The sequence below is a fragment of the Elgaria multicarinata genome, chromosome 21 (genome assembly GCF_023053635.1).
Source record: "Elgaria multicarinata webbii isolate HBS135686 ecotype San Diego chromosome 21, rElgMul1.1.pri, whole genome shotgun sequence".
In the NCBI taxonomy this organism is placed as follows: Eukaryota; Metazoa; Chordata; class Lepidosauria; order Squamata; family Anguidae; genus Elgaria; species Elgaria multicarinata.
The window spans coordinates 3,075,396-3,095,713 of record NC_086191.1 but is presented as its reverse complement, the minus strand read 5'-3'; the positions used below and the strand labels follow the sequence as shown (position 1 = coordinate 3,095,713).

Genomic DNA, 20,318 nt, shown 5'->3' with positions numbered 1-20,318 from the left:
GTTGGCTTTTGTTGATCCTACCATTGTGGGGGAGATGTTCTTTACCAACAGGAGCCAAATGTTTTGGGCCGGCCCTGCTCTACACGCGATACCGGCGCTCTACGGCTGAACCACGTCCCTTCCCAAAGGATAATACGCATCTTCCGAGGTCTGACAAAATGCTTAACGTGCACCAGAACACGAACACGACCCACTGACCAGCATGAAATGAACAAACTGTGAAAAGGGACCCAGGGAGGTTTCCCCCAAGAAACCTGTAAACCTCGTTTGTCTCCCGTAACATTTTAATTTCTCTAATCAGGAAACCGAGAGCTGGATTTATTGTGTTTGCCGTGTCCTTATTACGTTAATTTCTCCAGCGATGGGTTTCTGCCTCCTCCGCCTTCCCTGTGCGCTGCCTTACCTGCTCGGTACACAAACAAGTTGGGAATGATTTATAAGGGGTTCTCTTTGTTTTCCTTTCTTATTGATTTTCCCTGTGCAGGGTATACATGCGCTGAATAAATAAATAAATGGGGGGATGGACATTGAGTCCTCCGTTCCCTAGTGGGAGGAGGTACCTGCCAGATGTGTAGCTAGCTTCTTCCATTTCCAGACCATATCACTCACCTATGGAAGAGGTTTGGTCTTCAACATCGTTTTAACAAGTCTAGAACTTCCAAATTCTGGCTTGCTCCTTCCACCCTCTGTATGCTACTGATCTAGGAAATGGATGGACCCAGGTAACTGGGGCTGATTGATCTTGGGCATCCTGGGCCTAGTGCTATGGATTCTGGTAGCAGAAACGTCTGCTAAAATGCCAGCAGCAACTGTGCTGGGCGCTTCCTTGCTCTTGGAAGACCCACCCAGAGAGCTTCAGCTCTTGGGCGGTACAGAAATGCAATAAATACATTTTAAAAAGACGTGTGAGGACTCCACACCCTTCAAAGAACCCCTCTGACCCCTGCACAGGGATCACTCTGTCTTTCGATAACGACGTTTGGGCCCATAAAACTGGGTTCGAGGCAACCCATAAAGTCTGAAGGTCAGACGGGTTTTCGCCGCTGCAAAGGTTTCCCACCACATCACCCATCCTTCCACCTGGCTGGAGTTCAAAAATCTTTCCATGCATCTGGCGTGGCGGAAACCGAACGCTGAAAACACTTGGAACGGAGCTGGGAATCTCCCCGGTCCAAACGCTGATGAACCTGTGGATCTGGGGGCCAATTTGATTGGTCTAGCAGAAAGCTACTACTGTGATGGTCTCCATATTCCGGACATATTCCAGCAACAAAGCAAACAATATGTTATTTCCTCCCCTTGAAATGTCTCCCTGGACTTTAAAAAATGATTCCTGACGCTGCTGCTCCGCTCCAGAACGTCACAATTTAAAAACTAAAACCGGGACCTTATGGAGCAGGGGGTGCAGGACATCTTTCCGTCCTGAGGGCCCAAATTGCCTTCTGGAGGTGCACTGGGGGGGGGGCACATTTGTGCAGTGGGCGTGGCCTAAGGGGGAAAGGGGCGGGGCCCAAATGCCAGAAATATCGGCATATTTCAGCTTGAAGTTCTCACCGCCAGGCATTTCGACTAGGGATGTGCCGAAAAGTTCTCCCATGAGAAGTTTGAGCATTCTCGTTCAGTTTCATAGAAAAGAAATTGCTTTCGAAAAGGAGTTCGAAGGAGAAGGAATTTCGGAGGAATTCCCATGGGTTTGGTTCATTATTTTTATTATTATTATTATTATTTATAGCTGAGGAGTGTATGTGGGCATCCTTGTCTTTCATTGTACAATCATGTCACTGACAGCATGTAGCCTCCTTGGCTTTCCACACTTCCCACCCGGGGGAAGACATCATGAATTTATTCCTCCCTTTCCCTATCAGGAAGTGCAGGCAGCCTGGAAGGCCGCAGAGGAATGGTAAATTGTGGAATAGAAAGAAAAATACAGACAGTCCCCTCAGCCACCTCACAGGGCTTAGATAAGCTCATAAACACCACCAGCACACGTTCAAAATAAATGATAAAATGCCCTGAGAATGAGGCAGAAAAATGGAAGCCCCTTTCACGGGGAAAGAAAACCTGCAGGGAAGTCCTGCGATTTTTCTTTCCTGACCTCCTAGAAATAAAAGGACGCTTTTCAGAGTTCTCTCCACATTTTCTCCGCTGTTATTTATTTATTTATTTGCGACGGCTGCTCTCAATGCCCTGCAGTGACGCTGGGCATATGGGGCGTTGCGGAGAATGGAAAATGGGGGCTAGGTTGCCAACAGGATTGATGCTCTTGCCACTTGCAATGGCAATGCAAAAAACAAACAAACCCCAAAAACCCTTTGGGGGAAAAAGAGAGAAGCTGTTCTACAACCGTTGCCCATGACGCTGCTGCCCTGTGAGAAATGGTTGGAGAATTTCCCCCGAAGAAATTTGGGGAAATTGCCCCTCCAATTTCTCTGCCCACAAATACCGTGGAGAACGTTGAGCGACCCCCTTGTGCCCCGCTCTAATTCCAACCTTTTAGAAGGGAGAAAAGAAACCACCACACCTTCAGTCCCTGGGAGAAAGGGGGTGGAGCCCAAGGAAGGGGGTGGAGCTTTCTGGGGAAACCCAGAGGGCCAGATTTGCCATTCCTGGTCTATTGTCTCCTCCCCTGAAATGGCTCCTGAACGTTTAATCTGTGACACCACTGGTCCATTCTGGAACCTCACAGGTTAGGGACAAAACCCAACACATTTGTGGAGAGTCCACAAGGAACTATGTTGTGCTAGCCACTGTTTATTTATTTATTTATTGCATTTATAGACCGCCCCATAGCCGAAGCTCTCTGGGCGGTTTACAACAGTGTAGACAGAGGACATGTTTTGTAAGCTGAAGGCCCAAGGTGCCTCCTCTGGCATCTCCAGATTATAGGTCGTGGCCAAGCGAGGCTAGCAAAGGCCCCCTGATCGAGAGCTAGACCATAAATGGTGCTTGCTGGACCAATGGTGGGCTGGCCATTTACACATCGCCCCCCATGAGTTGGCCTACATCTCCCATCAGCCTTAGCATAGGTGAGGAATGATGGGAGTTGTAGGCCAAAACATCTGGAGGGCAATAAGTTGCCCACCCCTCCTTTAAATAAGAACAATCTTTAAAAGCCAGGATCTCTGATCACCGGTTTCCCATAACATGGCCTTTCGGCTCTGGTTTTAGAAGTTATAATCGACTGATCCAATGTTTAATGCTGAAGTGTTAGGCCTCTGGTAGAATTAATTTTGCCACAGATTAACGGAGGTGTCTTCCATACCTCTAATTCATTCAAAACAGGCAAGTTTCATCAGCTCAAACCTGGCCATCATGCTCTCTGGTTGGAACACCAGTGCGAATGTGAGCTGTGTTTACTTACTGGAGAAAGAAACACACTCTGCACATACTCAAGGGAATTCTTTTATGACTTCACAGGTCTGAGGCCAAAACTTAGCAGTGAACTTAGATCCACGTGGAGGAGGGGTCTCATAGGCCCTGGGCACAGTTGCATCCAGTTCTGGGATCCACAATTCAAGAAGGACGCAGACAAGCTGGAGCGTGTTCAGAGGAGGGCAACCAGGATGATCAGGAGTCTGGAAACAAAGCTCCATGAAGAGAGACTGAAAGAACTGGGCATGTTTAGCCTGGAGAAGAGAAGGTTGAGGGGAGACATGATAGCACTCTTCAAATCCTTGAAAAGTTGTCACACAGAGGAGGGCCAGGATCTCTTCTCGATCCTCCCAGAGTGCAGGACACGGAATAAGGGGCTCAAGTGAGAGGAAGCCAGATTCCGGCTGGACATCAGGAAAAACTTCCTGACTGTTAGAGTAGTATGACAATGGAATCAGTTACCTAGGGAGGTTGTGGGCTCTCCCACCCTAGAGGCCTTCAAGAGGCAGCTGGACAACCATCTGTCAGGGATGCTTTAAGGTGGATTCCTGCATTGAGCAGGGGGTTGGACTCGATGGCCTTGTAGGCCCCTTCCAACTCTACTATTCTATGATCCCCATTTGGTTTTACCACAATGGTCTTTTGTGTCAGATCAGAAGAGCCAACAGCAAACCAGTTTTCCTTAAGATCCAGGGATCTTTTCTCTGCAGGGCTCCACAATTTTCAGGGTCGCACTGGCATTTCTACCGCACGTTTCTATCTTCCGAGTTGGCTTCCCTGGTTTTCAGGTCCAACATGGTGGAGTGGGTGGAGTCTTCCTTCCCTCCGCTTAGAGGGTTGCTGGGGTTTTCAGAGCAACTCATGGGCAACGCCACCCGCTCTCCCTCCTCCAAAGTCTTGGGGGAAGAAAAGTACTGGTAAGAGAAAGTCACGGAGGAGAGTTTCCGAAAGGTTTCCTTCATCGCTTTCCGGAACTCGTTGCGCATCAGGCAGTAAAGGACGGGGTTGAGGCAACTGTTAGCGTGAGCCAAGCAAGTGGTGAGTGGAAAGATGTACGCCTGGATAAAGTAGAAGCTTTTGCCCATGGGGACGGCCTTGAATTTGACCAGCACCCCCCAGAAAGTGACCACATGGTTGGGGAACCAACAGATGAAGAAACAGCCGACCACCAGACGGATGGTCGTGGCAACTTGGTTCTGCCTCTTTGGGTTGTTCCCAGTGATGTGGTGAGTCCTGAGGAACCGGAGGAGAAGGAGGTAGGAGGTCAGGATGATGGCCAACGGGATGGCGAAGGCGAACACCACCCTTTGGAGTTGGTAGACGCCCAAGCGGTAAGTGGAGTGGAACTTGAAGATGCATAATTTGACCCCGGCGACATCCACCAACGTGGTGTAGATTATGGTGGGCATGGTGGCCGCCAGCGCTATGGCCCAAAGGGCGGCCGTGATCCACTTGGCCGCCCGAGGGGTCATCCTCGACCCGTCCTTGACGGCTGAAGCCACCGACCAGTAGCGTGTGACACTCATGGCGGTGAGCAAGAAGACGTTGGCGTAGACGCTCAGGATCGTCAGGGAAGGGATCACCTTGCACATGGGCTGACCCAACGGCCAGGTGAAATCCAAGGCCATCTCCGTGGCCCAGAAGGGAAGAGTCAAGGAGAACTGGAAGTCAGCCACCGCTAAGCCGAATACGAAAATATTGATGACCGGCATGGGTCTCCCCTTGTGGACCCAGATCAAGTACATGACCAGCCCATTTCCCAACAACCCCACGGCACAGACCAGCAAGTAGACAACTGTGATGAACATCCTCAAGCCGAACGAAACCTCTGGGTAGAACAAGCCACTGATGTCCACCAGGTCCAGCCCTCCCGCTGAGGACCAGTTCCCGAGGCTGGGATCCACGAAGCTGTTGTTCCGCTCGGGCCCTCCAAGCCCACTCACCGCCATCGTCGCAAAAGAGATTGGCTGGAAGAGGCTTCCCTGTGGCAGCATGGACTACCGTGCAGCTCGGGCGCGGAACGTGCCGTTTTCCTCACGGCTTAGGAAGGCGCCGTCCATCGAAACACATCAGAAATATGCTCTACTCCAAGCAGTGGTTGGCTTTCCTTGTTTGCATAGCCGATGTAGAAAGGAGAAAGCAAAGTCCATTCTTTCAGGAATGCTCCATCCCTCCCCGCCTCAGTGGGTGAAGACGGCGAGCGGTGGACCGCCCCAATCGATCCGCTGTCCTCTACCCCCAAGAAATGGGGAAACTCGTCAGCTTTGCTTGCTCTCACGGAGTCCGGGTGGTGTCTGATTCGTTCTTCCTTTGAGAAAGGAGAAGAGGAAGGATTCGTGGGCAGATCAAACCTGCCAACCACGCCCCATGGGGAAGACTGCCCCTCGTGAGGATGGGGCAAGGCCAGGGTTTCTCCCAGCGAGTCGGGGTGGTGGTGGTATAAAGTCCTACCTCATCTGTGTGGCTATATAAACGTTTTGCTCTGCTTCTTATCTTCAGTCGCGCTCCGAGGTTTCTTTATAAAACAACCCGCCAGCAGAGCCAGGGAGAAACCGGAGTTAAACCGGACGCCAGCACAAGGTTGTCGGAACCTGGACCAAAGCTGTGCATTCTGGGAAGACTCTCCTGGTCTGGCGTAAAGGCTTGTGTGAGCGCCTTTTAGAGGGGGCTAAAATGAGAGTAAGGATAATTCCTTGATCGCTGGGGTGCTTGACACAATCGTCTTGAGGAAGAGAGTACCTCTGAGTTGGTGCAGAGTGTTTCTCGATGTGGGGATGGTCTTCCAAAGACGCTACTACATCCAAGCAGGCTTGAGCTCCACCACGGCTTGTTTTTGAATAACACTTATGCACCTTTTAAATTCTATCTGACTGTTTAGAAGTAGATAAACGCAGTTTCTAATGACATGGGTCTTTTCGGGGTCAGGGTACGCACACGGCACTTCATCCCTGTGAACCTTGAATGTCCTGCATCACGGTACAGAACCTCCTGAACTTTCAGTCGACAAATAAAAACACACATACAGATAACAACATTGGAAGGTAATAAAAGTTTTATGTGTTATTTGTGCTAACATTGACACACAAACAACGGAGATTTTTCTCTGATCAACGCTGCTCTTTCTCGTAGCATCTGCCCGTGATTTCTGATGCTTCTTTTGCATCGGGGTAGGCGCAAATATTTTGCACAGAAAGCATCCCTGTGCCTTCTGGGATGTGCAAAATCCCATAGTCGTATTATTGCAAGGAACGTCACTCACCATTCTCACCGGCCAAGCCTCGGAGAAAGAGCGGAACCTGTGTTGTCACAGCACAACGGTTTTGGGGGAAAGGGACACATGTGAATTTCCAGCAAGAAGAAAAGAAAAGAAAAATACCAGGTATATTATTCTTGCTTTCTGGCAAGAACTGAACAATAGCTTTGCAGGCCTGAAAGTTGTTGCACTGAGCAAACATGCTATGTTTGAGCAGTGTTTGTATGCTTGGTTGGAAAATGTCCAAATTATTTAGGGTGACCATCAGGAAAGAAGGACTGGGCTTCTGTACCTTTAACCGTTGTATTGAAAAGGGAATTTCATTAGGGGGTCATTTTTATGCCTGCAGCACCTGGTGAAATTCCCTCTTTATCACAACAGTTCAAGCTGCCCTCTTTTGTATCTGGTCACTCTAGTATAGTTCCTAAATTGAGTTTGGGCCCCACTAGTGTCCTTGGACAGTAAGATGCTAAAAATCTGGACTGTTACACAACTAGTCTAGGGTGACCATATGAAAAGGAGGACCGGGCTCCTGTATCTTTAACAGTTGTATTTAAAAGGAAATTTCAGCAGGTGTCATTTGTATATATGGGGAACCTGGTGAAATTCCCTCTTCATCACAACAGTTAAAGCTGCAGGTGCCCTGCCCTCTTTTAAATCTGGTCATTCTAGTATAGCTCCTGCACCTTTAACTGTTGTGATGAAGAGATGATTTCACCGGGTGCTGCATGCATGCAAATGACACCTGCTGAAATTCCCTTTTCTATGCAACTGTTAAAGATACAGGAGCCCTGTCCTCCTTTTCATAGGGTCACTCTACTAGTCACTAGTCCATTTCTCCTTTTAAGTTCTAGCTTTAGGTTTCGCGACATTTTTCTCTGTGTTGAAAGAAACAAAAATGTAGCAAATCCTTTTTCATTTGCGAATTTCAGGTTTGTTTGTTTTTCATTCATTGTTGTACAAACAAAGACCATTTTATAACTTTTTTATTTCATTGCACTTATCTGACCCCAGAATAGCTGTTTTTATAAGGATACTGTTGTTTTTATGCTTTTTATGGTTTTGTATATTTGTTTTTAAAGTTAACTGTTTTTAGTCTTTATAAACCGCCAGAAAGCTTCAGCTATGGGGCGGTATGTAAATGTAAATAATAATAATAATAATAGTAATAATAATCTGTTACATGCTGTGCAACCTGTCTTTAGGTAGCGGTAAATTAACAAACTTTTAATCTTGGATATATATTTTAAAAAACTAAAGAGTCTTGTTATTTAAATAAACGTATTTTTATTATTTCCAGTAGTTCCAGTAACTTTATTATCCTACTGGTTTTATTTTTGTGATTAATTGTTTTCTATTGTTTTGTTTCTGATCTTACATTTTGAAAACAAGATAATCCAGTTTATACATTTTTATAGTTTTAAAAAAAGTTTTAACATTCTAAAATTTTATACCTTCAAATTTTTTTAAACATGCATAAACATATACACATATCTTAAAATGTGAAACATTTTGGTATGAAGCCCCTGAAGCTGGTGTTTAATACCAACATGTTTCACATTTTAAAATCTGTTAATATATGTAAGTATTCAAAGCTATAAGAAATTTAGATTTTAGAATTTATTTTTTTTAATTTTTTTTTGGTGTGAATTAAAAATAAATCTATAAAGTTTATAGTCTGGATGCTCTAGTAGTGGTCATTTGTTTAATTTTTGGAGTGATGTATCACATTCATCACATCGCCTGCATACCAGTTGATTCTTACAATTTATGAAACATTACTTATGTATCGTTCCTGTTGCTTTTATTATTGATATTTTTTATTTTTGGTACTCTGCTGCTTATATTTTCATTCAAAATTGGCATATACTAGTTTTTATTGTGAATATTAACAAAACAGAAAAACAAAGCAACTATATATATATATATATATATATATATATATATATATATGAATGATAGCACTCTTCAACTACTTAAAAGGTTGTCACACAGAAGAGGGCCAGGATCTCTTCTCGATCCTCCCAGAGTGCAGGACACGGAATAACGGGCTCAAGTTAAAGGAAGCCAGATTCCGGCTGGACATCAGGAAAAACTTCCTGACTGTTAGAGCAGTAGGGCAATGGAACCCGTGACCTAGGGAGGTTGTGGTCTCTCCCACACTAGAGGCCTTCAAGTGGCAGCTGGGCAGTCATCTGTCAGGGATGCTTTAGGGTGGATTCCTGCAGTGAGCAGGGGGTTGGACTCGATGGCCTTGTAGGCCCCTTCCAACTCAATTATTCTATGATTCTATGATATAGGAACATCGTCGTTTTTTCCATCAGGTATAAACGTTCATTTTAAAAAATAAAATAATGGCGGAGAGTTATGCATAGGTTTTAGTAAAAGCAGACCAAATATCCGTGTAGTTATCCACTTGCAAGTCGTGTCTATATAACACCAAATGTTGATAGCATTGTTTAGTCCGCATTATGGGAACTGTGCATTTTGTCTTTCCAACGTGATAATATAAGTCTTTAAGCTGTCGTAAAAGCGCTCTGAAAATCCATTTGCGCTGACCACATATTAACTTCCAAGAAGCTGGTGGGTAGTTTATGCATATCGTTCCATATTAAAGATTGTTTCAATCAAACAATCGATCAATCTTCAGTTCATCAGGTCTAGTAGTGCCACCTGCTGGGCATTCAGAGGGACTGCACTACAGGCTCTATGCTAGTTTAATAGCTTTCTGACAGGCAGAAATCCAACAGGTGCAGGATTTCTGTATATGGAAATCCAACACTGTGTGAAGATTGCTACATGTAATCGACAAAGCATTTTCTGTCTCTTGCATCGGAGCAAAGTAAAATACAAACTGACTTTCTGAAACATGCTCAGGATGCCAGAGAAATCCGAGAGGGATTCATATGAATTTGGTTTTCTCTGAATCTGATTCGGTTTGGGGGGTCTCCAATAGCTTTTGTTAAATTGCGGGAATTCCGCAGACTTGAGGAGCGGGTTTTTACTTTCCGGCATTGTATGCAAGTTTAGTCATACAAAAATACAAGGGCGGGGTGGGGGGGAAATTCTGACTGAAAATGTGCCTGTTCTCCCCCCCCCCAATAGGCTAAAGCGTGAAGATGTGGATTTGGGGGTACATTTGCACACATGTGCATTGGCGCCAGTGCGCTCTTTCCAATCCAGATCTGGGAAACGGGGGGGAAATCTGATTCCAACAAAAGGAAAAAGAAAGGGAAAATGCCTGATGATCCAAGAGACATAGCGAAATCCATATGTTTCCCTGCAAAGGGGTGATTCCTTACAAATGCTTTTCTCTCTCCCCACCCCCCATAGGCAAAGGTGGCTGTCAGTAGATTCACCGTCTTCGCTGCAAGATCTCAGATGCTGAAAGAATTGCCTCTGGCGGAGATGTTCCAGACAGATAGTCTGTCCCAGCTGACACGGACGCATTCCATCCGTCTCCAGGGTTGTGCATACGCTGCACGACTGAAGCCGTAGCATGTGGTTAGGCTTCTTAAGGCATTCCTTCGCTTCCATTTAAAGTCAAGTTTCTAGCCCCTATGGTGATAAATCGCAGCGTGATTGAAATGCGTGGAAAAGGCCTGACATCTCAGATACCTAAGGAATGCCTGAATGAGGTGATGGCCTTACAATGCTTTGCATAACTCATTGTCCGGTCATACAGCTAACAAAGCCAAAATAAATTATGCCATTTTCTTAAAAATAATAATAATAAGAGAAATCTTGCATAATCTGCCTAATTTATCCTGGCTGAATATTTTTAGTGCAGCTATTGGCGTGCCTTAGGACAGATGTAATTAACAATAGCATTCCCACAGAGATCTTCAGATTTTCAGGGTGAAGCCTGCTCCATCACGTTTCTGCCAAAATGTGTGTGTTTACTTCAAAGTCTGCATGGAAATTCATGCTTTTTTTTCGTGGGCGTTTCCCCAAGGACTTTTCAATGATGTACTAATGTTTTGTGTGCACTTCCCCCCCAGTGTACGTATTATGCGCACACGTTTCACTAATATGTACCTCTGGATGTGCATGTGTGCACATATTTGTCCCGGCAAGCTGCATAGCCAAGCACAGGACAGTGTGGAAATTGGCGCGTCACTTTCTCCTGGTTCGCTGATTGCAGCGCGTTTGCTAAATTCGCACGAAGAATACTACGGGACGGATTTCTCGCCCACACTTAGCTTTGGCCTTGATGCAGAATTTGGATCAGGTGCAGAGAAGTGGATCCTCCTGCAACATGTCAAAGAAGAGTGTGATGCAGTGGCTAAAGTGTTGGACTGGAAGTCGGGAGATCCGGGTTCTAGTCCCCATTTGGCATGGAAGCTCACTGGGTGACCTTGAGCCAGTCAGAGTCTACCTGGTCTACCTCACAGGGTTGTTGGGAGGGTAAAAATATAGAGGAGGATTATGTATGCCGCCTTGGGTTCCTTGGAGGAAAAAAAGACGGGATACAAATGCAAAAATAAATAAATAAATAGAATCATAGAATAGTAGAGTTGGAAGGGACCTACAAGGCCATCCAGTCCAACCCCCTGCTCAGTGCAGGAATCCACCTTCCAGCATCCCTGACAGATGGTTGTCCAGCTGCCTCTTGAAGGCCTCTAGTGTGGGAGAGCCCACAACCTCACCAGGCAACTGATTCCATTGTCGTGCTGCTCTAACAGTCAGGAAGTTTTTCCTGATGTCAGCTGGAATCTGGCTTCCTTTAACTTGAGCCCGTTATTCCGTGTCCTGCACTCTGGGAGGATCGAGAAGAGATCCTGGCCCTCCTCTGGGTGACAACCTTTGAAGTATTTGAAGAGTGCTCTCATGTCTCCCCTCCATCTTCTCTTCTCCAGGCTAAACACGCCCAGTTGTTTCCGTCTCTTCTCCTAGGCGTGCCCTAGCCAGGGTTCCAGTCAGTCATTCCCTCTAAGCCAAGTGTCCACTGGATTTTGCTCTCCCTGGATTTCGTTTTCTTTTCCAGCTTCTGATCTGCATGGAGAAAGGAGCAGTCCTCTTTTCCATGTAGAGCAAGTACTTCTGGCAGCTTCCGAGGGCCGCATGCAGGCCACGGGTTACTGACCCCTGTGCTAAAGTGTCAGGAGACTAGAACTGGATAGATTTGGATTCAAATCCCCGCTCACCCATGGAGAGACCTTTGGCCGGTCTCTCTCTCTCTCTCTCTCTCTCTCTCTCTCTCTCTCTCTCTCCCTCTCTGCCTAACCTACCTCACAGGGTTGTTGGGAGGATGGCCGCAGGGATGGGCAGAATGATAGATGCTGTGCTGAACTCCTTGGACGAAGGGGTGAGATATAAATAGAACGGCATTCATAAATCAATCTAGTTGGTCACACGGCTGAGCCGAATTTCGCAGAAGCCATTTTTCAGAGCCTATTTCTGAGACTCTTCTGTTCTCACCTCCCTAGAAAAAGGAATTTCCTCTGCATATTGTTCCCCATTTGTGTGTGTGTGTGTTGGTGACTGCCATTCCTTTCCTCCCACACCTGCCCCCTATGTCATCACAACAGTTAAAACTGCAGGAGCCCTGCCCCCTTTTGTATCAGGGGTCTGGCAACAAAGCCCTATGAAGAGAGTCTGAAAGAACTGGGCCTGTTTAGCCTGGAGAAGAGAAGATTGAGGGGAGACATGAGAGCACTCTTCAAAGACTTAAAAGGTTGTCACACAGAGGAGGGCCAGGATCTCTTCTCGATCCTCCCAGAGTGCAGGACACGGAATAACGGGCTCAAGTTAAAGGAAGCCAGATTCCGGCTGGACATCAGGAAAAACTTCCTGACTGTTAGAGCAGTACGACAATGGAACCAGTTACCTAGGGAGGTGGTGGGCTCTCCCACACTAGAGGCCTTCAAGAGGTAGCTGGAGAGCCATCTGTCAGGGATGCTTGAAGTTGGACTCCTGCATTGAGCAGGGGGTTGGACTCGATGGCCTTGTAGGCCCCTTCCAACTCTGCTATTCTATGATTCTATGATTCTATGGTCAAGAGGGCAGGGCTCCTGCAGCTTCAACTGTTGTGGCGAAGAGGGGATTTCACCCGGTGCTGCATGCATACAAATGACACCTGCTGAAATTCCCTTTCCTAGACCACTGTTAAAGACACAGGAGCCTGGTCCTCCTTTCCATAGGGTCACCCTGCCCTAGAACAATGCTTGTTCCTGGGCGCTGTGGAGCATGGAAACTGGTGGCCAGGCCGACCAAAACAGCAACGCACTTCGGAAGGAAGGAAGAGGCTGCCCTGCTACCACTGAGTTTCACCTGCCAAAAAACTGTGGGAGAATTTCTCCTGCTCTGGGCGAAATGTGGTGAAATGGCGTGCCCCCCCACCCCACCCTGCTCAATTTCTCTGCCCCAAAACAGGGTGGAGAATTTCGGGACGCCGTTGCTGCTGCTGCTGCTGCCTTCTGGTGACGTAACGTGTGAAAAAAAGATAACCCTGAATTTCTTGGGAGAGGGTGGCTCAGAAACGTCTCTCCTTTTAAAGCCAAAGAGGCAAGCGAGATTCGCAACGAGCGTCTCAGGCAAGTCCAGACCTGGGCCTGGCGCTGGGGAAACAGGTGTGAGAGAGGCACGGAGGGGAGGGACCCGGCCTCCCTGCAAAGGCCCGCAGGCTGCAAGCGCTCCGTCTCCGAACGCTGCCCGGACGCCGCGCACCTCGTCCCGGCCAAAGCAGGCGCTTCTCCGGGGATGTCTCGGCCGGTTGGTCTTCTCATCCAGGCCGGACCCCGGGGAGCACACGCTCCCCTCCTCCTGAGGAAAGGACAACTGCTGCCCAGGGTTTGAATGCAGCCCGCACACCGTTTGCGGGACCGGGACCTGCATCTGGTCGTGGCACTGTTGGCGTCAGCGTGGCAGGACAGAAGGAGACCACAGCCATGAAGAAAATGTTCTCTTGTTCCAGCAACCAAGTGGCGGTGGGTACCAAGGGCTTAATCTCTGAGTAACAGGTGGCAGCAGGTGCCAGGAAGGCAAAGGAGAGAGAGAGAGCTGTATAACCAGAGAAAATTGGCTTTTTTCTTTTTTAAAAAACCAAGCTGCTAGTCCTTAAGGTCAGAGAGCTTTGGCTTTTGGGGCGGTTTAGAAATTTAATAAGATGGTGATGATGATGCAAACATTCTTGAAGTGAGAACTTAGAAGCATGATGGGCTGATTAAGACGTTCAGTCATTGGGAAGGAGTCATCATTAGGGCTCTGCTTATATCCGTCCAGCCCAAGTGAACCAGCGTAAATGACCCTCTGCTAAAAAGATGCAGACCGCTGCGCTGGTGGACAGGTGGTGGAATTCCGCTTTTCTTGGAGAGAATGTCTTCGGACCTGAATTCAATTTGTGTGTTTCCTGTGCACAATTTGTACACAGGCTGGCGATCCGGCTGTGGTAAATGTGTCAGATGTCCTACTCCAGTCTTTAGGGTGGCCATAAGGAAAGGAGGACAGACTGTATCTTTAACATTATTATTATAATTTATTATTATTATTATTTATTTATATAGCACCATCAATGTACATGGTGCTGTACAGCATACAACAGTAAACAGCAAGACCCTGCCACATAGGCTTACATTCTAATAAAATCATAGTAAAGCAATAAGGAGGGGAAGAGAATGCATACAGGCGCTGAGTAGGGTAAACAGGCACAGGGTAGAGTAAAACTAACAATATTAAGTCCAAACAACATCAAGTTTTAAAAGCTTTAGGAAAAAGAAAAGTTTTTAGCTGAGCTTTAAAAGCTGCGATTGAACTTGTGGATCTCAGATGTTCTGGAAGAGCGTTCCAGGCGTAAGGGGCAGCAGAAGAAAATGGACGAAGCCGAGCAAGGGAAGTAGAGGCCCTTGGGCAGGCGAGAAACATGGCATCAGAGAAGCGAAGAGCACGAGCGGGGCAATAGTGTGAGATGAGAGAGGAGAGATAGGAAGGAGCTAGACAGTGAAAAGCTTTGAAGGTCAACAGGAGAAGTTTATATTGGATTCTGAAGAGAATTGGAAGCCAATGAAGAGATTTCAGAAGCGGAGTAACATGGTCAGAGCGGCGAGCCAAGAAGATGATCTTAGCAGCAGAGTGGTGGACAGAAACCAACGGACTGATGTGAGAAGAAGGAAGGCCAGAGAGGAGAAGGTTGCAGTAGTCCAACTGAGAAATAACCAATGGAATGGACAAGCGTCTTGGCAGAGGAGACAGACAAAAATGATCGAATCCTGGCAATATTATACAGGAAAAAACGACAGGATTTAGCTACTGCCTCAACATGAGGAATTAACAGTTGTGCAGGTGTCCTTGGTATGCCTGCAGCACCTGGTGAAATTCCCTCTTCGTTCCAACAGTTAAGGCTGCAGGAGCCCTGCTCTCTGACCAGATACAAAAGAGGGCAGGGCTCCTGCAGCTTTAACTTTTGTGAAGAAGAGGGCATTTCACCAGCATACAAATGACACCTGCTGAAATTCCCTTTTCTATGCAGCTGTTAAAGCTACAGGCGCCCTGCCCTCCTTTTCATAGGGTCACCCGAAACTGAATGCTACATTCGCCCGCCTCCAGGTGCCTGTTCCAAGGAAGGCTCAGAAGACCGCCCTTGGAGGGCCTTCTCAATGTTGCCCCCCCAATTGTGGAATGAACTTTCCATCGTGGCCCACCTGGCACCAACATTGTCATCTTTGCAGCACCAGGTTAAAACTGCCCTCTTTGCTCAGGCATTTGGAACCATAGCATGAGTTTTTACTCAGGTTTTGGTCTTTGACTCATTGTTTAAAAAAACCTTTTTAGATATATGTTGTCTCTATGTGTGTGTGTGTGTGAGAGAGAGAGACAGACAGACAGACAGATAGACATGTCTGTTTATGTTTTTATGTAAAGGATTTTATACTTTGTAGAATGTATTTTAATAGATACTTTGTGAAGCACCCAAACAGCTCCGGTTATAGAAATAGAATGAATGAATGAAAGCCACCCCCACCTCCCCAGTTCTTCTCATATTCCACACAAGTCTTTGGATAGGGTGACCCTATGGAAAAGAGGACGGGGATCTTGTATCTTTAACAGTTGCAGAGAGAAGGGAATTTCAGCAGGGGTCCTTACAGCCCCTGGCGAAATTCCCTCTTCATCCATACAGTTAAAGCTGCAGGAGCTATACTAGCGTGACCAGAGGGCAGGGCTCCTGCAGCTTTAACAGTTGTGATGAAGAGGGGATTTTGCCAGGGGCTGCATGCGTACCAGGGACACCTGCTGAAATTCCCCTTTCAATGCAACAATTAAAGCTACAGGAGCCCCGTCCTCCTCTCCATAGCGTCACCCTGTGTTGGGATTAATGAAGCAAAGAGGTCATCTGAGCAAATGCAGAGTGCACGCATTTCCTTTGCGGCTATTACAGCCCCAGTTTCAAAGCAGGAAGCAGGACTTCCCATGCCGCTGGCACACCGCTCAGTGTGGGCTTACGTCCCCGTGCCTCTTTCTCACCAGGGCTTCAGCAGCGGAAACAGCCTGGGCTGGCATCCGGGTTGGGCCCACTCCTCTGCTGGTTACGTGGGCAAAAGCCCTCTGGACCTGCTCCTTCCACCCACCCACCCCTTTCCATCCCGCTTGCTCCCTTCCCTCTCGCTCCGGCCTGGTCTTTCGCGGTGGTGCCAAGGAAGGAGGAGCAGAAGAGGCCACGGCCCGCTCACTCCTCCTTGCCTCTCCAACGAGTGATGTGCATGAAGAGCAGCCGGGGACGATGGGGGCGAGAAGGCCGGCTCACTGAGGGAGGAGGGAGCCCCAGGAGGGCGTCTCGCCCAAGGGCTTGCCAAAAAACCTGGAGCCGGCGCTGGGTGGAACCCACATTCCTCTTCCTGATACTAATCAAGTCAGACGGTTATCTGAAGCTACCAAGCCCAATCCTGGGTGCGTTTTAAGTGAAAGGGCAACTAGGGCTGCTACAGAGCAGAAGGGCAGCACGGTCAGGCCTCTGCACTCGTAGGGACGTGGGTTCAAATCTCGCTCCCCTGCCCCCCCCCAATGGACAGGCTGCATTTCCTCGAGTCCTGGCGTGGCAGGCTTGGGCAGTTGCTGGGGGCTCACACCCTCGCAGGGGCTGACTCTCAAGAGTAGGGTGACCCTACGGAAAGGAGGACCGGGCCCCTGTAGCTTTAACAGTTGCATAGAAAAGGGAATTTCAGCAGGTGTCATTTGTATGCATGTCGCACCGGGTGAAATTCCCTCTTCTTCATCACAACAGTTGAAGCTGCAGGAGCCCTGCCCTCTTTTGAATCTGGTCACTCTAGTATAGCTCCTGCAGGTTTCACTTTCGTGATGAAGAGGGGACTTTGCCAGGGGATGCATGCATACAAAGGACACCTGCTGAAATCCCCTTTTCTATGTAACTGTTAAAGATACAGGAGCCCAGTCCTCCTTTCCATAGGGTCACCTTAGAAAAGGGAATTTCAGCAGGTGCCATTTGTATGCATGGGGCACCTGGTGAAATCCCCTCTTCATGACAACAGTTAAAGCTGCAGGAGCTATACTCCAGTGACCAGATACGAAGAAGGGCAGGGCTCCTGCAGCTTTAGCTGTTGTGATGAAGAGGAGATTTCACCAGGTTCTGCATGCATACAAGCGGCACCTGCTGAAATTCCCTTTTCTAAGGTGACCATATGAAAAGGAGGACTGGGCTCCTGTAGCTTTAACAGCAGTATAGGAAAGGGAATTTCAGCCACTTGTATGCATGCAGGATCCCCTCTTCATCACAACAGCTAAAGCTGCAGGAGCCCTGCCCTCTTTTGTATCTGGTCACTCTAGCATAGCTCCTGCACTTTAATTGCTGTGATGAAGAGGGAATTTCACCAGGTTCTCCACCTGCTGAAATTCCCTTTTCTATGCAGCTGTTAAAGATACAGGAGCCCGGTCCTCCTTTCCATAGGGTCACCCTACCCTGGAGCTGCTTCTCCTCTTGCCCATCGCAATGTCCTTGTTCTAGCTGCCTCTTGTTCTGGCCCAGAAAATGGTGGTGGTGGGAAAGGAGGAGCAGGAGGTTTACTGTTTTATTTATTTGATTGCACTGAATTGCATTTCTATACTGTACAATAGCCAAAGCTCCCTGGGCGATTTGCAAAAATTAAAACCGTGAATCATAGAATAGCAGAGTCGGAAAGGGTCTATAAGGCCATCGAGTCCAACCCCCTGCTCAATGCAGGAATCCACCCTAAAGCATCCCTGACAGATGGTGGTCCAGAATGCCTCGAGTGTGGGAGAGCCCACCACCTCCCTAGGTAACTGGTTCCATTGTCGTACTGCTCTAACAGTCAGGAAGTTTTTCCTGATGTCCAGCTGGAATCTGGCTTCCTGTCACTTGAGCCCGTTATTCCGTGTCCTGCACTCTGGGAGGATCGAGAAGAGATCCTGGCCCTCCTCTGTGTGACAACCTTTCAAGTATTGGAAGAGTGCTCTCGTGTCTCCCCTCAGCCTTCTCTTCTCCAGGCTAAACAAGTACAAGGACAAAACGGACAACTGTTTTTCACACAGCATAAAAGCACAATATAAAAGCACAACCGCAGCAATGCAGAGATTAATACAGATTTAAAACAGCAAAGTTAAAAAAACCTAAGACGACAAACCGTTAAAATATTGAGAGAATAAAAAAGCGTCACCTGGCGTCGAAAAGAGTACGCTGTGGCCCGCTGCCTTCCGAGGTCCCTGCCTCTCAAGCAAGCAATTGGCAGCCAGGAGGAGGAAGAGGAGCAGCAGCTGGGGACCCACTGAGGAGCCTTGCCCAAAAGCCCTCCAAAACCTGGAGCCAGCACCGGAAAGGCCCCGTCAGCCCAGGAAACCTGGCGCTCCGGGTGCAACACGGAGGAGAGAATAGTTGTTTGAGTGTGTTTATTCCTGCATGAGCCTTTCCCATTTTCAGACTTTGCACCAACCCCAAGGTGTGTGTGTGTGTGTGTGTGTGTGTGTGTAATATTTGATGATTTGTAACTGAGGACAATGCCAGGTTGTCAAATGATATACACACACTGACACACATGAAACGGGCCCTTGGGTCAACGCAAAGCCTGAAATTGTGGGGGGGGGGAGTAGGAATAAACCCAGATAGGGGGCCGGGCTGGCCATGTTTCGGGGTGGGCCCTCTGCGTGCGCTCAGGAGGACTGTCCTCCATTTCATCAGTGCTGAGCCTGTCTCCTTGTGCAGAAAAGAGCGTCTAGGACTCCGCTTCAAGCTCAGATGAAGCCTTCTTGGAAAGCCGCTCCATCCAGAGCTGAGCAGCCCACGCTGGAAGTCTCTGCCTACGTTCCCGCCTGCACCTTGGACTGTGCTCCGCCTGGCTTCCACCTGCCCTTGAGTTACATCCACCCGTAGGGAGGACATTTCACAGGGAATCAGCTCCCCATGGAACCGCTTCTGGGCCTGACAAACAGGCCCCGTCAGGGCGGTGTATCTATTGCTCTAGTGACGTCACCCCTATCTGGGTGTTCCCATCCCTGCAAGGTTGGACAAGAAAAACCCAACTGTGGCCTTGAGGAGGATCAGCTCTTATAGAATCATAGAATAGAAGAGTTGGAAGGGGCCTCTAAGGCCATCCAGTCCAACCCCCTGCTCAGTGCAGGAATCCACCCTAAAGCATCCCTGACAGATTGCTGTCCAGCTGCCTCTTGAAGGACTCTAGTGTGGGAGAGCCCACAACCTCTCTAGTTCATGGGTTCTATTGTCTTTCAGGGTCACATGTTTATTTCAGGTAGGGTGGCCCTATGGAAAGGAGGACAGGGCTCCTGTATCTTTAACAGTTGTATGGAAAAGGGAATTTCAGCAGGTGTCATTTGTATGCATGCAGCCCCTGGTGAAATCCCCTCTTCGTTCCAACAGTTAAAGCTGCAGGAGCTATACCAGAGTGACCAAAGAGGACAGGGCTCCTACAGCTTTAACTGTTATGATGAAGAGGGATTTTCACCAGGTGCTGCATGCATACAAATGACACCTACTGAAATTCCCTTTGCTATACAACTGTTAGGGATACAGGAGCCCGGTCCTCTTTTTCATATGGTCACCCTAGAAAAGGGAATTTCATAGAATCATAGAAAAGCAGAGTTGGAAGGGCCTCTGAGGCCATCCAGTCCAACCCCCTGCTCAATGCAGGAATCCACCTTAAAGCATCCCTGATAGATGGTTGTCCAGCTGCTTTTCAGCAGGTGTCACTGTTATGCATGCAGTCCCTGGTGAAATGCCCTCTTCATCACAATGGTTAAAGCTGCAGGAACCTTCCTGGCGTGACCAGATACAAACGAGAACAGGGCTCCTGCAGCTTTAACCATTGTGATGAAGAGGGCATTTCACCAGGTGCTGCAGGCATACAAATAACACCTGCTGAAATTCCCTTTTCTATACAACTGTTAAAGATATAGGAGCCCTGCCCGCCTTTCCATAGGGTCACCCAATTTCAGGGGTTTCCAACATGGCGCCCATGAGCACCTCTGTGCCCCCCCCCCTTGATTTTCATTTTAATATTTTAGAATTTATGTAGAAAATTAAAACTGAGAGGCTGACATAAAGACGGGTCTGCAAACACTCCAGTTTCCAGGGACATCTTTATTGTCCAGCAAAAAAATAGAATCTTTCTCTTGACTGCTTGGGAGCAAAGGGAAATGAGAACCAAAGGCTGTCTCCGTTTCTTTTGCCTACACCCCAGTCTTCTCCGGCGCCAGGGACTGTGTCTTCCCAGCG

At 47.9% G+C, this 20,318-nt stretch overlaps 2 protein-coding genes across 2 annotated transcripts in view; one reads left to right on the top strand and one right to left on the bottom strand.

The window, feature by feature from the left end:
* Nucleotides 1-4,115: 4,115 nt before the first annotated feature.
* LOC134412338 (relaxin-3 receptor 2-like) lies at nt 4,116-5,321 on the bottom strand. The gene has a single exon (XM_063146240.1). The coding sequence runs from the start codon at nt 5,319-5,321 to the stop codon at nt 4,116-4,118; it is 1,206 nt and encodes a 401-aa protein (XP_063002310.1).
* Nucleotides 5,322-13,474: 8,153 nt separating this feature from the next.
* The window catches only part of ANKRD35 (ankyrin repeat domain 35), a 43,868-nt gene continuing 37,024 nt past the window's right edge, over nt 13,475-20,318 (top strand). The window contains exon 1 of the mRNA XM_063146239.1: nt 13,475-13,554. Coding sequence (XP_063002309.1) covers nt 13,516-13,554 — 39 coding nt within the window. The 5' untranslated portion in view covers nt 13,475-13,515. The remainder of the gene's footprint in view (nt 13,555-20,318) is intronic.

What these genes read in the sequence shown, in the direction of transcription:
- LOC134412338 (XM_063146240.1), bottom strand. Translation starts at nt 5,321, where the DNA reads ATGGCGGTGAGTGGGCTTGGAGGGCCCGAGCGGAACAACAGCTTCGTG.